Source organism: Tenrec ecaudatus, chromosome 16 (assembly GCF_050624435.1).
Source record: "Tenrec ecaudatus isolate mTenEca1 chromosome 16, mTenEca1.hap1, whole genome shotgun sequence".
Classification (NCBI taxonomy): domain Eukaryota; kingdom Metazoa; phylum Chordata; class Mammalia; order Afrosoricida; family Tenrecidae; genus Tenrec; species Tenrec ecaudatus.
In genome coordinates this window covers 53,068,241-53,081,399 of record NC_134545.1, presented here as the reverse complement: position 1 = coordinate 53,081,399, position 13,159 = coordinate 53,068,241, and the positions used below count along the sequence as shown (strand labels likewise).

At 38.1% G+C, this 13,159-nt stretch overlaps 1 protein-coding gene across 3 annotated transcripts in view; it reads right to left on the bottom strand.

Annotated features, from left to right (window-relative positions):
- Positions 1 to 17: 17 nt before the first annotated feature.
- RUFY2 (RUN and FYVE domain containing 2) overlaps positions 18 to 13,159 on the bottom strand; it is a 39,221-nt gene continuing 26,079 nt past the window's right edge. For all 3 annotated transcript variants that reach the window (XM_075533380.1, XM_075533379.1, XM_075533378.1), the window contains exons 14-18: positions 8,775 to 8,904; positions 8,300 to 8,394; positions 5,132 to 5,180; positions 1,481 to 1,558; positions 18 to 1,388 (exon numbers count right to left, since the gene is read on the bottom strand). In XM_075533380.1, coding sequence (XP_075389495.1) covers positions 1,245 to 1,388; positions 1,481 to 1,558; positions 5,132 to 5,180; positions 8,300 to 8,394; positions 8,775 to 8,904 — 496 coding nt within the window. In that variant the 3' untranslated portion in view covers positions 18 to 1,244. The remainder of the gene's footprint in view (positions 1,389 to 1,480; positions 1,559 to 5,131; positions 5,181 to 8,299; positions 8,395 to 8,774; positions 8,905 to 13,159) is intronic.

The window sequence follows — 13,159 nt, the reverse complement described above, 5'->3', positions numbered from 1 at the left end:
CAAGCACAGTATTTTAAAAAGGAGTATTGGAAATTACCCATTTATGCCACTAACCAACAATAAAAATCTCAGTCTAGCATACAAAAACTGTTCAAGAATATAATTCATATCTGGACATTTCTATCAGTATTCCAAGAAAAGTTGACCTCAAAAGCTGACTGAAAACTCATGGGCTACAGAAAAAAATAGATCTTCAAGTAAAATACCAGTTTAAAACTTTAGCAAATTTAGGAAACTGTATATTAAACAATTTTAAACCTTAGAGCATATGCTTGAAAAGAATCTGCAAAATGAAAGTGATTGCATATGCAGGGGAAGAGGGTGCACCCTCTCTGGAATGTTCTTCAGTGTAACGTAAACTCTCAGAAGTAAAGTGCACTGTTGAAATAATCCAAAACATAGTTAATAAGGTAAGATTCCCTAATGATACTGTTCTGTTCAAGTGATAACATAGTTAACATTTTTTACACACATTCTTGGTATGCTGTAAGTACAGTCAAATTAGTATTTACTGAATCTTAAGCTAGACCAAGGACATCATGGGTAGGGCATTGATCTTCATCTGCTGAAGTCCTGACAGCTGTTCAGTCTACCATACATATCGACTTTGATATGAAGAGAGTGAAACCCACTGCCTTGAAATTGATTGCAACCCTATATAACCTCATGATTATCAGAATGGAAATTTGATACAAATTTTTTAAAACTTAAAAGTCTTAAGTCTTATCAAAGGGAAAACTTGCAAAGACCAATTTTTTTTAAAAAAATCAAAAAGGGAGGTGAAGTGAGGGCAAATATAGTTGAAACCTCACCAAAATGTTAGATTAGAATATGACTTATTCGAGAAAGTTTTGTACATTTCCAATCTGAGAGCTGTGATATTTTAAAGTGCATTATGAAGATGATATATCAGATTATCTAAAGTCTGGAAGAATAAATCTGAAGCCTTAAATTTAAGAAGGCTTTTATAAGATAAGGCAAAATAGGTGTTAGCTATGCTAGCTAGCCTTTCAATGGATTTAAAGGTTACATGATTATATCAATTAGAGATGAAGCTAAAGTGATTTTCTTGTTTCAGTTTAAAGGTTTGCTTATTTTTTTAAGTTGAAGAAAATACTGAAAACTTTTTGCTCCTATGAGTTTGGATATATGGAAAATAAACAGTACCAATACTGACGGAAAGTTGAAGGGCTAACATTAATCGGGCGTACATCCTTCCGTTCTGTACAGTCTCGGTTTGTGGTCTATGGCAGGTGAGATGAGCATCTCTGAATCAGCAGTGCGTGGCAGGAATCACAGACCCGAACCGGCTTTGGTGAAGACGGCAATGGCAGCTCGTTGTCAGAGCAGGCGTTACAGAAAATCTCCCCACAGTTTCTACAGTGGTGCTTAATAAAATGATTTTTAAAGAGAATAGAAAAAACATAATTAAAAGCCATTTTGTACTAAAAATCTTAGAATGGCTTCCTATCTTCCTTACCTTTCTCTTGGAAAGTGAGAATTCCTTTTCACAAAGTTTACAATGTGTTGCTTCTTCATCTTTTAACCAAACCAGTCCCTAGTAGGAAGGAAAAAAATTATTACCATATATACTTGAGTATAAACTGACCTGAACATCAGCCGAGGCACCTAATTTTACCAGAAAACTGCATTAAAAATATGCTGAAAAATTTGGCTTATACACGAGTATGTATGGTAATACCAAAGTTGGTAATAGTATTACATGTGAAAATTATTTAATACAAAATAAAAATATGAAGAACCTAGAAAGTATGTGAGGTACATACAGAAATCTGCAGATGAAAGGTATGGGATTTGCTTCCAAATGTGGGGGAAATGGGGTTGAATAGAAATAAAATAGTTCAGTTATTTTATTTTAAATCATACTTAGCATAGATCTGGCTCATTTTCTTTATATAACATGTTTGAACCTTTCCAGTCAGATATTCTCAAGAAAGATAAAACAACCTCATTAAATGGAAATGTTCTTTGGAACAAACCTTAGCAATCTGGTTCAACAATACAAAGAGGCTTGCAAAAGTTTTGGGGGAAATTCCATTATCTTTGTATTCTACTTTTCCATGAAGCCCCTTATAATTAAAGGTAAGTTTTCATTATATAAAATGTGCACGTACAGAGGTATAGGCAAAATATGGAGTAATTTAAGAAATCTGTAAGAAGTCCTGACATTTTAGAAGATGTTTTTGAGTGCTAAGTTCAGGTTTAAATGGTTATATATTTTCAAGTTCTCTCACACATTTACTATAGTCTTACACTGGGAGCTAACGTGATAGCTAAAATGTATAACCTGCCCCATTCTAAATCAAACGTGATACTGGCTAGAAAGAGCATTTCTTCCAATAAAGGAAATGACCATGCAGACATACACGCACCCAGGTGAGAGAACAGCAATTACCCAATACATTTTATCATGTAAAAACTCAAAAGCATTTCATAAGAGACGTCTGAAGGTATCTGTAAACTCAGATGTTCAAAAACTAGTTGGGGAATGGGGGCTGGCAATTCCAGAAGAGGGAAAAAATAGTTCAACATAGAAAACAATCACAGTATACCACCTGGTATACCACCTGGCCCAGCAGAAGAATAACATATAGTATATGAGTTCAGAATATAAAGTAAATGAATTCCATGAGAATCTCTACAGGTATCAGGCATCAAAAACCCAGAACAAAAATTATACCAAAGTGAATGGCGGTATGAGGGGGAGGGTGGACACGGAGTGGAGACAATTGGACATCCCCTTACACAGAAGGGTCACAAGCAAGAGACAAACCATTCAGGACACAGTATAGCACCAATGAAACATACAACTTTCCACTAGCTCTTTAATGCTCCGCCCCCATCCCTTATCATGACTTCAATTCTACCTTACAAATCTGACTAGACAAGAACATGTACACTGCTATAGATAAGAGCCCACAACACAGGCAATCCAGGAAAGATAAGCCCCTCAGAACCAATAATAGAGCTATCAAGAAGGGAAGGGAAAGGTCTGGGAGGAGGAAAGGAGGAACTGATCACAATGATCTACATGTAAACCCATCCAAGGGCCATGGACAACAGAAAAGTGGGTGAAAGACAAATTATAATTTATCAAGGGTCATGAGGGAGGGAAAGAAACGAGCTGTATCAAGGGCTCAAGTAGAAAATGCTTTGAAATGATGGCAACATGTACAAATGTGCTTGACACAGATGAATGTATGGATTGTAGTAAGAGCTGTAAGAGTCCCCAAGAAAAGTAATTTTTAAAACTTAAAAACAAACAGGAAACATCAGGGTGAGAGAAGCAATAATTATGATCTAAAATGGATCAAGGGCAAACTATAAAGAAACAAGATTAACTGAATGATTGAATTGTACGACAAGTGGATGGTGTGCCAAAAAAGCTGTGAAAAAGATGAAAACACACAAAAGTAGGGGGATAAACGCTAGAAGAAACTATTGAAATGAGCTCCCTTTAGGTTGTATTTCGGGCAGTTACGGAAGCAGGAAGTAGAACAAGAATCTAACACAATTGTGGTTCTTTTTGTCCTGTTTAATGTTTTAAACTATTTGCAGCTAATATTTTGATGAGATTAATAGCTTATGAGGTAGGAAGCCCTCACAAACATGCTGTTGTTTCTCTTCGTTGTAGAAGGTATTTTTGCAGTCAGACATTCAAAACCTCTTAGTCATCATTTGTACCAATCACTTTAAAGAACAGTAACTTACTCAGCATTCAAAGCAACCCCATAATTAGAAGTACATTTTCTAGATCGCCTTCCTCTGCCACACTAAGTAGAGAAGTACACAAACTCACTTCCAAGATCATGTCAAAGATTCTTAGGAGTGTGATTCTAAAGGTTCAGGGAGGGAATTAACTGGAACTCCACCATCCCAGCTCTCCATTTAGGGTTTCTAATTCGATATAGAGGACCCCTAGTGACATAGTGAGTTAAGCATCTGGCTGCTAACTGCAAGATCGGTGGTTCAAAACCACTAGCCACTCTGCAGGAGAAGACGAGGCTGTCTGCTCCCACTAAAGATTTATAGTCTCAATCCCTCACAGAAGGGTCACAAGGAAGAGACGAGCCAGTCAGGGTGCAGTGTAGCACTGACAAAACATACAACTTTCCTCTACTTCTTTAATGCTTCCTCCCCGCACTATCATGACTCCAGTTCTACCTTACAAATCCAGCTAGACTAGAGCATGTACCCTGGTACAGTTAAGAGTTCGCAACACAGGGAATACAGGGCAGATAAACCCCTCAGGACCAACAATTAGAGTAGTGATACAAGGGGTAGGGGAAGAAGGGGGGAACCATCACAATGATCTACATATAACCCCTCCCTGAGGGACGGCAACAAAAGAGTGGGTGAAGGGAGACAGCTGTCAGTGTAAGACATGAAATATATATATATATATATAAATTATCCAGGGTTGATAAGAGAGGGTGGGGGCTGGTGCCAAGGTCTCAAGTAGAAAGACTGTTTTGAAATGATGGCAACATGTACAAATGTGCTTGACACAATCACAATGGATGGATGTATAGATTGTGATAAGAGCTGTATAAGCCCCCAATAAAACAATTAAAAAAGAAAAATGTTACAGTCTCAGAAATCCTTAGGGAGCACTTGTACTCTGTCCAGGAGGGTCACTAAGAGTCCAAATTGGCTTGATGACTCACTGCCATCGAGTCGATGCCGACTCATCGTGACTGTGGGACAGGGTAGGGCTGTCCCTGTGACTTTCTGAGACTAACTTTTTTTTTAATTGGGGGCTTGTAGCTCTTGTAACAATCCATATACCAATAGTATCAAGCATATGTGTACATGTTGCCATCATTATTTTTAAACATTTACATTCTATTTCAGCCCTTGCTATCAATCAGCTCTTTCCCTCCCACCCTGGTGACAAGCCTCGTCTTTCTTCCAAGGAGCTGGCTGATGGTTTTGAACTACTGACCTTATGGTTAGTAGCCCAACTTGTTATCACTACCCCGGCTCCTGGCTTGATGTCAGTGAATCTCTCTACCCTGCGATTTAGAAATAACAACGTGGGTTTCTCTAGGGCGTAACCCTCTGTCAGAGCACTTTCACAGAGACTCACATTCCTTCATTTTCTACTCACCTGCAATGCTTTGTTGGCTTCTTGTATATCTTCTATTTTAAGTTTTGATCTAAAGAGATGAAAGTAGGCCTAAATTTCAATACAAATGTTTATTTTTAAAACATTTAAATATAGAACACACAGTCATTTATTTAAAAGGTACTAGTTTACCACACATTCAAAAACACTTCCAAATATACTAAAACATCTTTAACATAAGACTATATTAAAATGGTCCGATGGGCTGCAAAATAGCACCTGTTTGTTATGAACCACTATATGGACTTTGAAATTGTGAAAGTGTAGGTCTTGTGGGGTACTGGTTTAAAATCGCCCATTACAGCTGGCTATCCGGGGAGCCTGGCTGTAAGAATTCAGAAAGGATACTAGCTGTTGAGGCTTTCCTTAGGGCAGCTAGAGCCCCACGGCGAACCACCAGCTGAAGTGGCACGACAAAGGGAGGGCTGTTACGGGGTTGGATTACACCGTCCCAAGCAAAAAGTTCTGGCCCTATACCTGTGGATGGGTGTGGTTCCATATATACCTTTATGGAATAAGATTTTATGTTTTATATTAGGTCATACCCAGTAAGGTGGGTTCTAAACCTAATCATTTCTGAGTTGTGTAAAGAGCAGAATAGATACAGACACATACCATGGGGTAAGACACAGAAAGCTAAGGACTATCAAGGAACGGCTAGGGCTACTGACAAAAAAAAGACCTTGCCCTGGAAGCCATGTTCTGAATGTGGATTTCTCTGCCTCCTGAACTCTGTTCTGTGAAGGCAAAACTAGAAAGAAAGGTGCTGGTTTTTCATAAGATATAAAAATTGTTTACGGTGCCTATGCTGAGTTCCTGATTGCCTCAACACCCTAAATATACGCAAGACTCTGGTCTTAGTAATTTTGCTTGAAATCATGAACACAGACAAGTATGTGAAGAGAAGCAGACAAAGGAGAACCCTGCAAAGTCGGTGGGCACAGCGTTGATCCAGAAGATTCCTATGAATAAACAACAGCAAAGATGATAGAACTTCCTTTAAACACAAAACTAATTCTACTCATTGGCATAAACCCAAAAGACTTGAAAACAGGAACACACAAAGAGCAATGTTCGTTTGCACACTATACGCAATAGCCAAAAAGTAAAATCCAATGTCCATGAGGAATATGACTGTGTGCTGAAAGAAAAATGAATTCTTTCTTGGTACATGCTACAACATGGATGGACTTTGAAGTGTTATGCTAAGTAAAATAAATCACCCACAAAAAACAAAGACTGTATAAGAGGGTTTATCAAAAAAGATCATGGGAAAATGAAATGGAATTTTTTCACAAAGATTTTGAAGTCCCTTCACACGGCCCCTTGATATGATCCCGAATAGGCAAATGCATAGAGAAGTCTCTTAGTGGTTCCCTGGGGCAAGTGGGAGACGGAGGAGTGCCACAAGGAAAAAGAAGGAGATGTAAATAAATGTCAACAAAATATAAGACTACCTTGTTATGCTGGGGAAAATGTTTATAGGCTACAATACAAATGATCTCAAAAAAAAAAAACAAATGATCTTCTCTACTTAGTGGGATTTTGTTTTATTTTTCTCAAGGTTCTATAGCAGAAATAATAATAATAAGTCACTATCTTTTTATTTTTTAGGCTTTCTATGTGTGTCAGGCACTAGATCCTTACAACATATAATCTTATTTAATCGAATTAGACAGTCTAACAAACAAATCTGTCTTGGAAGAAGTACAGCCAGAATGCAAGGAAGGCAAGCCTTTGTGTCTCGAGTACTTTAGACTGTTGTCAGGAGAGACCAGTGCCTGGAGAAGGACGTCTTAAATTCATCCTTCCTGGTGCACTGCACACAACAGACTGCTAAGTCTGAGTCAGGAGGTGGCTCAAAACTACCAGGTCTCCCTGAGAGAAAGCGGAGGCCAGCTGCTTCTCACGGTAGATGTGTGTGTGTGTGTGTGTGTGTGTTTTCTTTTATGTTGACTTAGGACACAAGATGGAGCGATTAATACAAAACATGATCCATAGGGTTCAAAGAGGAAAATTTGAGAGGAGTGGAGTACTGTTTCTCTTTGTCTTTGCAGGAACCCAATGATATTTTATTACAATAAAACCCCACTGCGGGACAAGAGGAAAGTAAAAGGAAATAGGAAAAAGAGGTAGGAGGCAATGGGCATTTATAGAGGTCTAAATAAAGGCATATACATAAGCAAATATATTCATGTCTGAGGATGGGGAAATAGATCTATGTGCCTATATTTGTTGGTTTAGTATAAAAGTAGCAGAAGGACATTGGGCCTCCACTCAAGCACTCCCTCAATGCAAGAATGCTTTGTTATATCAAACTGGTATTCCATGATACTCACCTTCCCGACACAATCACTGAAGACAAATGGGTGCATAAGCAAATGTGGTGAAGAAAGCTGATGGTGCCCGGCTATCAAAAGATATAGTGTCTGGGGTCTTAAAGGCTTGAAGGTAAACAAGCGGCTATCTAGCTCAGAAGCAGCAAAGCCCACATGGAAGAAGCACATGCTGAGAGAGGGGATTCGGCAGGGTGGAGGGAGGGTGGGGTGTAAATTATCAAGGGTTTTTGAGGCAAAGGGGAGGGGGAGGAAGGGGGGAAAAAGAGCTGATGCCAGGGGCTTAAGTGGAGAGCAAATGTTTGAGAATGATGAGGGCAATGAATGTACAAATGTGCTTTACACAATTAATATATGTATGGATTGTGATAAGAGTTGTATGAACCCCCAATAAAATGATTTATAAAATAAAACCCCACTGCATGATGTTAAACCCTGACTCTAAATTAGCATAAAACAAACGCCGCTTCACAAGCTGGTTCCCCAAGATAGCCTGAAAGAGATCTTTCTCCCCAGATCTTCAGAAACTTCAAAATTCTGTTGTTCTAATTCTCTCACTCTAAAGAAATTAAAGAGCCCTAACTTTTGTCTATTAGATAATGGTTGGGGTTCGGGTCTATTACATCACACAATGATTTTTTTCATTGTTAAAATTGCTTCTATGTCAACTTTTTTAACCTTTTGGCGTGTTATATTGTTTCTCTTAACTTGTTCTTATCCTCCTTTTCTGTGTTTAAAGTTTACTAAGTAGGTCTGGTACACACACAAATCTTAAGTCAATGATAACTTAGTTGAAGGACAAAAGAAAAATTACTCTCTCAGTTTGGTGCCAAGTTCTTGAAGAGCTTGCTCTTGATCGTGATATGTTTTTTTCAACTGCTGATTTTCATCCTGGAGGTTAAGGAACTCCTTCAAAATAATAAAAGACAGAAAAGGTAATAACAACAACAACAACAGACAAACAGCAGTAATAAATTCTACACTGCAGATCTACTCTTAGATTTTAAAAGCTCATAAACAAGAGTGATGTGTCCAAGGATTTTTCAAAGCTGCTACATGTACAAGGAGCTTCAGCAAGGTCACAAAAATTGGAATTAAAAGATAAAGAAATTTTTTCAAAAACTTTTTGAAGTCTACAGTATTAAATATTTCCCATTCATTTGACTAACCGTATTGATAATGTCTACAATAGGTAGGGCATCTTATTTTCTTGGTATAAATCTAAATTATAGTTATCTTTTTAAATAACATTTGTCAAGGCATAATTTTAAAGTTTTACCACTATTTACTTTTTTAAGACTAATGATTTGCTGGGTCTCGTTTCTAAGATGAGATAAGGCATCTTTCTCTTTTTGAAGGGCTTCCTGTAAAGTTTGCCTCCATTCCTTTTCAATCTTCAAGTCCGTTTCCAGCTGTACCCTTGAATGAAAACAGACACAAGAGCTCAGTGCTGTTCCTCAGATGGCAGTTGCTCATACTCGTAACAAAAACATCCTCTTGGTCAATCACTTTTGCTTTTTTATTTCATCTCTTCGGGCATTTTCTTTCATAATTATTTTGGGCAAACAGTTTAGCAGCACAAGGGTTTCTGATGAGAAAATGTTAATTATTTGCCAACCTAAAACTTTACTGTTAACAATAATCTGTCATTTTAGTCCCAATTCTGTAATATAAACATCATGTGTATAGAAAATGCTTGGAAGGACACAGACTAAACTATTAAACATGTTACCCACTTGGGAATGGAAATGAGGGATGATGAGATTTTAACTATTTACATTTCTGTGCCAGGTCAAATTTTCTTTAAAAACTAATGACAAGTCTCACAGAAGGGCCACATGGAAGGGATGATATATCAAGGGTGCAGTGTAACAATGATGAAACACATAACTATCCTCTAGTTTTTTAATATTTCCTCCCCTTACTATTGTGGTCTTAGTTTTATCTCATTAACCTTGTTACACCTGCGTAAGTTCATTTATATAATTAAGATTGTTCGATGCATGAAATCCAACATAGAGAAACCTTTCAGAAATAGTAACTGAAGTAATGATTCCCTGAGGGTACAGGAAGAGTGTGTGTGTGGTGGAGGGGTTGGAGTAGAGAGCGGGGAACTGATAGCAATGGCGACTGTATAACCCCACTAGAGGGAAACGAGTAACAGAATTATAGGTGAACAGATACATTCGATGATATAAGATGTAGCAAAAATTTTAAAATAATAATATAATAATATGGATTTCTGGAGAGTGGAGGGAGGGAATCAAAGAGCGGATGTCAAAGAGTTCAAGATGAAAGAAACTGTTTTGAAAGTGATGGTGGCAGCAATTGTAAAATTATGTTTGATCTAACTGAATTATGGATTGTTATATCTCTAAGAGCACCCAATAAAATGATTTAAAAAGAAAAAAATGGAAGAAAGGTCTGTTACCTCTTGCCAAAGGACTATCATGGGGTCAGCCAAACAAGATAGAAACCTTACAATAAACTAATCTCTCCAATAAAACACCAAGGGAAAAATCCACAAGCCTGACCCCTGTCAGCAAAAGCCAAGTACAGAGAGAGTCTAGATTTCCACCCCAACCTGGTGGTGCTAGTGAAGTTCACCTGTCCTCTCCAGAGTGCTGTGGTAACAGGACACTCTTCCTCCTCTCCTCAATGAGATAACAAAGGAGGAATAGAAAGCCTAGATTTCAATCCCTGAACAGCGGTTATAACAGTCAGTGGCCACATCCCCCCTAATAGTGTAGTTTCAACAGATAACTACTACCGTGGGCTGAAGTAACATCCAAAGTTGTATCACTCCGTACCCAAAATATCCGAGATGTAATAGGAAATGTTTGTAATGGGGCCCAAGTAAATCTCAATTTATGTGAGATCATCCTAAATTAGTTTGTGTGAAAAATTAAAAACAGTGACACAATGAAAAAATAGAATGGCTCAGTAAAAAATAATCAAGAAGAGCCAAATGGAAATTCTAGAACTGAAACTGTAGTCTGGCAATGACAGAGAAAAGAAACAATGAACTTAAAAAAAGAACAATAGAAGTCTGAACAACAGGGGAAAAGGACCAGAAACACAGGGTAAAAACAACAACAAAAGCCCGCACCGACGTACAACCATTTTAGAAAGCAATGTGGTGCTACCTCAAATACTGGGAATAGAAATTCCATACAATCCAGCAATCCTCTACTAGGTATATACTCTCAAGAATTAAGAGCCCTAACACAGACAGACACATGTACTCTCACGTTAATCACAGGACTGTACACAACAGAAACAAGTTGGAAAGAGTTCAAATGCCCATCAGACAGGATAAAGAAACTTTGGTACATACGCACAGTGGAATATATGCATCACTAAAAAACAAAGGTACACCACAAAACACCTCATGATAACATTATGCTGCCTGAATCAAGCAATCCCCAAAGGACAAGTATTAATGAGACCACTATGACATGGACAAAAACCAAGACAAAGACTCGTAGACCAGAGCAGACTTTCCGAGGTTCCCAATGGAGGAAGGGCAACATGAAATGATGAGGCAATAAAATAGAAGGTTGACAAGTACTGACTTGGGTAAAAGAGAGGTTGGTGGTCCATAAGTAAGACAGAGAGGAATCCGGGAAGGATGGTAGGACAGAATGGGGTGGGAAGGAGTGGTTCATAAGTGGTTTGAATTGTTGAACGAAACTTAATGGTCTGAAATATAAATACAGCCCCACCTATTTTACAATAAAACATTCATTTAAAATTTTATATATAAGTACCAGAGACATCCAGGAACCTGTAAGACTCTAACAAACAATTTTATACTCATACTTAGCAGAACGAGTCCCAGAAGAGAAGAGAAGAGAAGAGAAAGAAAGTGGACTGAAAAATAAAGATTGAAGTAGCAGACTGAATCCCAAACAGGATATATCTGAAAAATTCACTCAGAAACATCAAAATCAAAATTGGCAACTAATGGAAAGATTCCTAAAAGCATCCAGAGAGAAATAACCCAATACACACAGAGTAACAGTGACTCAACTGACACTGCATTTTTCAACAGAAACTAGAGAGCTTGGTATAACACATCCACTTTCTTTTTATTTACACATCCATTTTCAATAGCTGAAAGAAAAGAATTGTCAAGCCAGAATTCTATACCTAATGAAAATATACTTCATAAGCAAAGGTGAATTCAAGACTTCCTCAGATGAAAGGATACTAAGAGAATTTATTGCCAAAAGGGCTACTCTAAAAGATTGGCTAACGGAAATTCTTTGGTCATAAAGAAAATGATTAAAGAAGGAAGGCTTGAAGGTGAACAAGCAGCCATCTAGCTCAGAAGCAACAAAGCCCACATGGAAGAAGCACACCAGCCTGTGTGATCACAAGGTGCTGAAGGGATCAGTTATCAGGCATCAAAGAACAAAAATTCATATCATTGTGTGCTCACCTCCCTGATACTATCACAGAAGACAAATGGGTACATAAGCAAATGTGGTGAAGAAAGCGGATGGTGCCCGGTTATCAAAAGATATTGCATCGGGGGTCTTAAAGGCTTGAAGGTAAACAAGCGGCCATCTAGCTTAGAAACAACAAAGCCCACATGGAAGAAGCACACCAGCCTGTGTGATCACGAGGTGTCGAAAGGATCAGGTATCAGGCATCATCAGAACAAAAAATCATATCATTGTGAATGAGGGGGCTAGTGTGGAGTGGAGACCCAAAGTCCATTTCTAGGTCACTGGACATCCCCTTACAGAAGGGTCTCGGGGAGGAGATAAGCCAGGCAGGGTGCGATGTAACAACGATAAAACATACAACTTTCCTCTAATTCCTAAATGCTTCCTCTCCCCCCCACTATGATGATCCCAATTCTACCTTACAAATCTGGCTAGATCAGAGGATGGACACTGGTACAGATAGGAACTGGATACACAGGGAAGCCAGGACAGATGATCCCTCAGGACCAGTGGTGTGAGTGGCGATTCTGGGAGGGTGGAGGAAGGGTGGGTTGGAAAGGGGGAACCAATTAGAAGGATCTACATGTGACCTCCTCCTCCCTGGGGGACGGACAACAGAAAAGTGGGTGAAGGGAGACGTCAGACAGGGCAAGATATAACAAAATAATAATCTGTAAATTATCAAGGGTTCATGAAGGAGGGGGGAGCGGGGAGGGAGGGGGAAAAATGAGGACCTGATGCCAGGGGCTTAAGTGGAGAACAAATGCTTTGAGAATGATGAGGGCAATGAATGTACAAATGTGCTTTAAACAATTGATGTATGTATGGATTGTGATAAAAGTTGTAAGAGCCCCTAGCAAAATGATTAAAGAAGGGAACTTGGGCATTAGAAATGAAAAAATTTAAAGACTTATAAATCATGTTCAATGGTCCAATAAAAATTATAACACTGTATTGTGGTTCTCAATGTAGAGAAATACTTAAAAAAATTATAAAGGGATCTACATGGAGACAGCATTTCTGCATTTTAATATTCAAAAAATTAAAAATGATACCACCATATTGAAGTTTCATTTGCATTATGCTAAAAGTTAAAAAAAGAAAAACTATCAAAGAGATAGACTAAATTAGTATACATATATGAAAAGGAAATTCTTAATAATATTCAAGTAAAAAAAATAATAATAATATTCAAGTAACCCATAGGCAGGTGGGAAAAA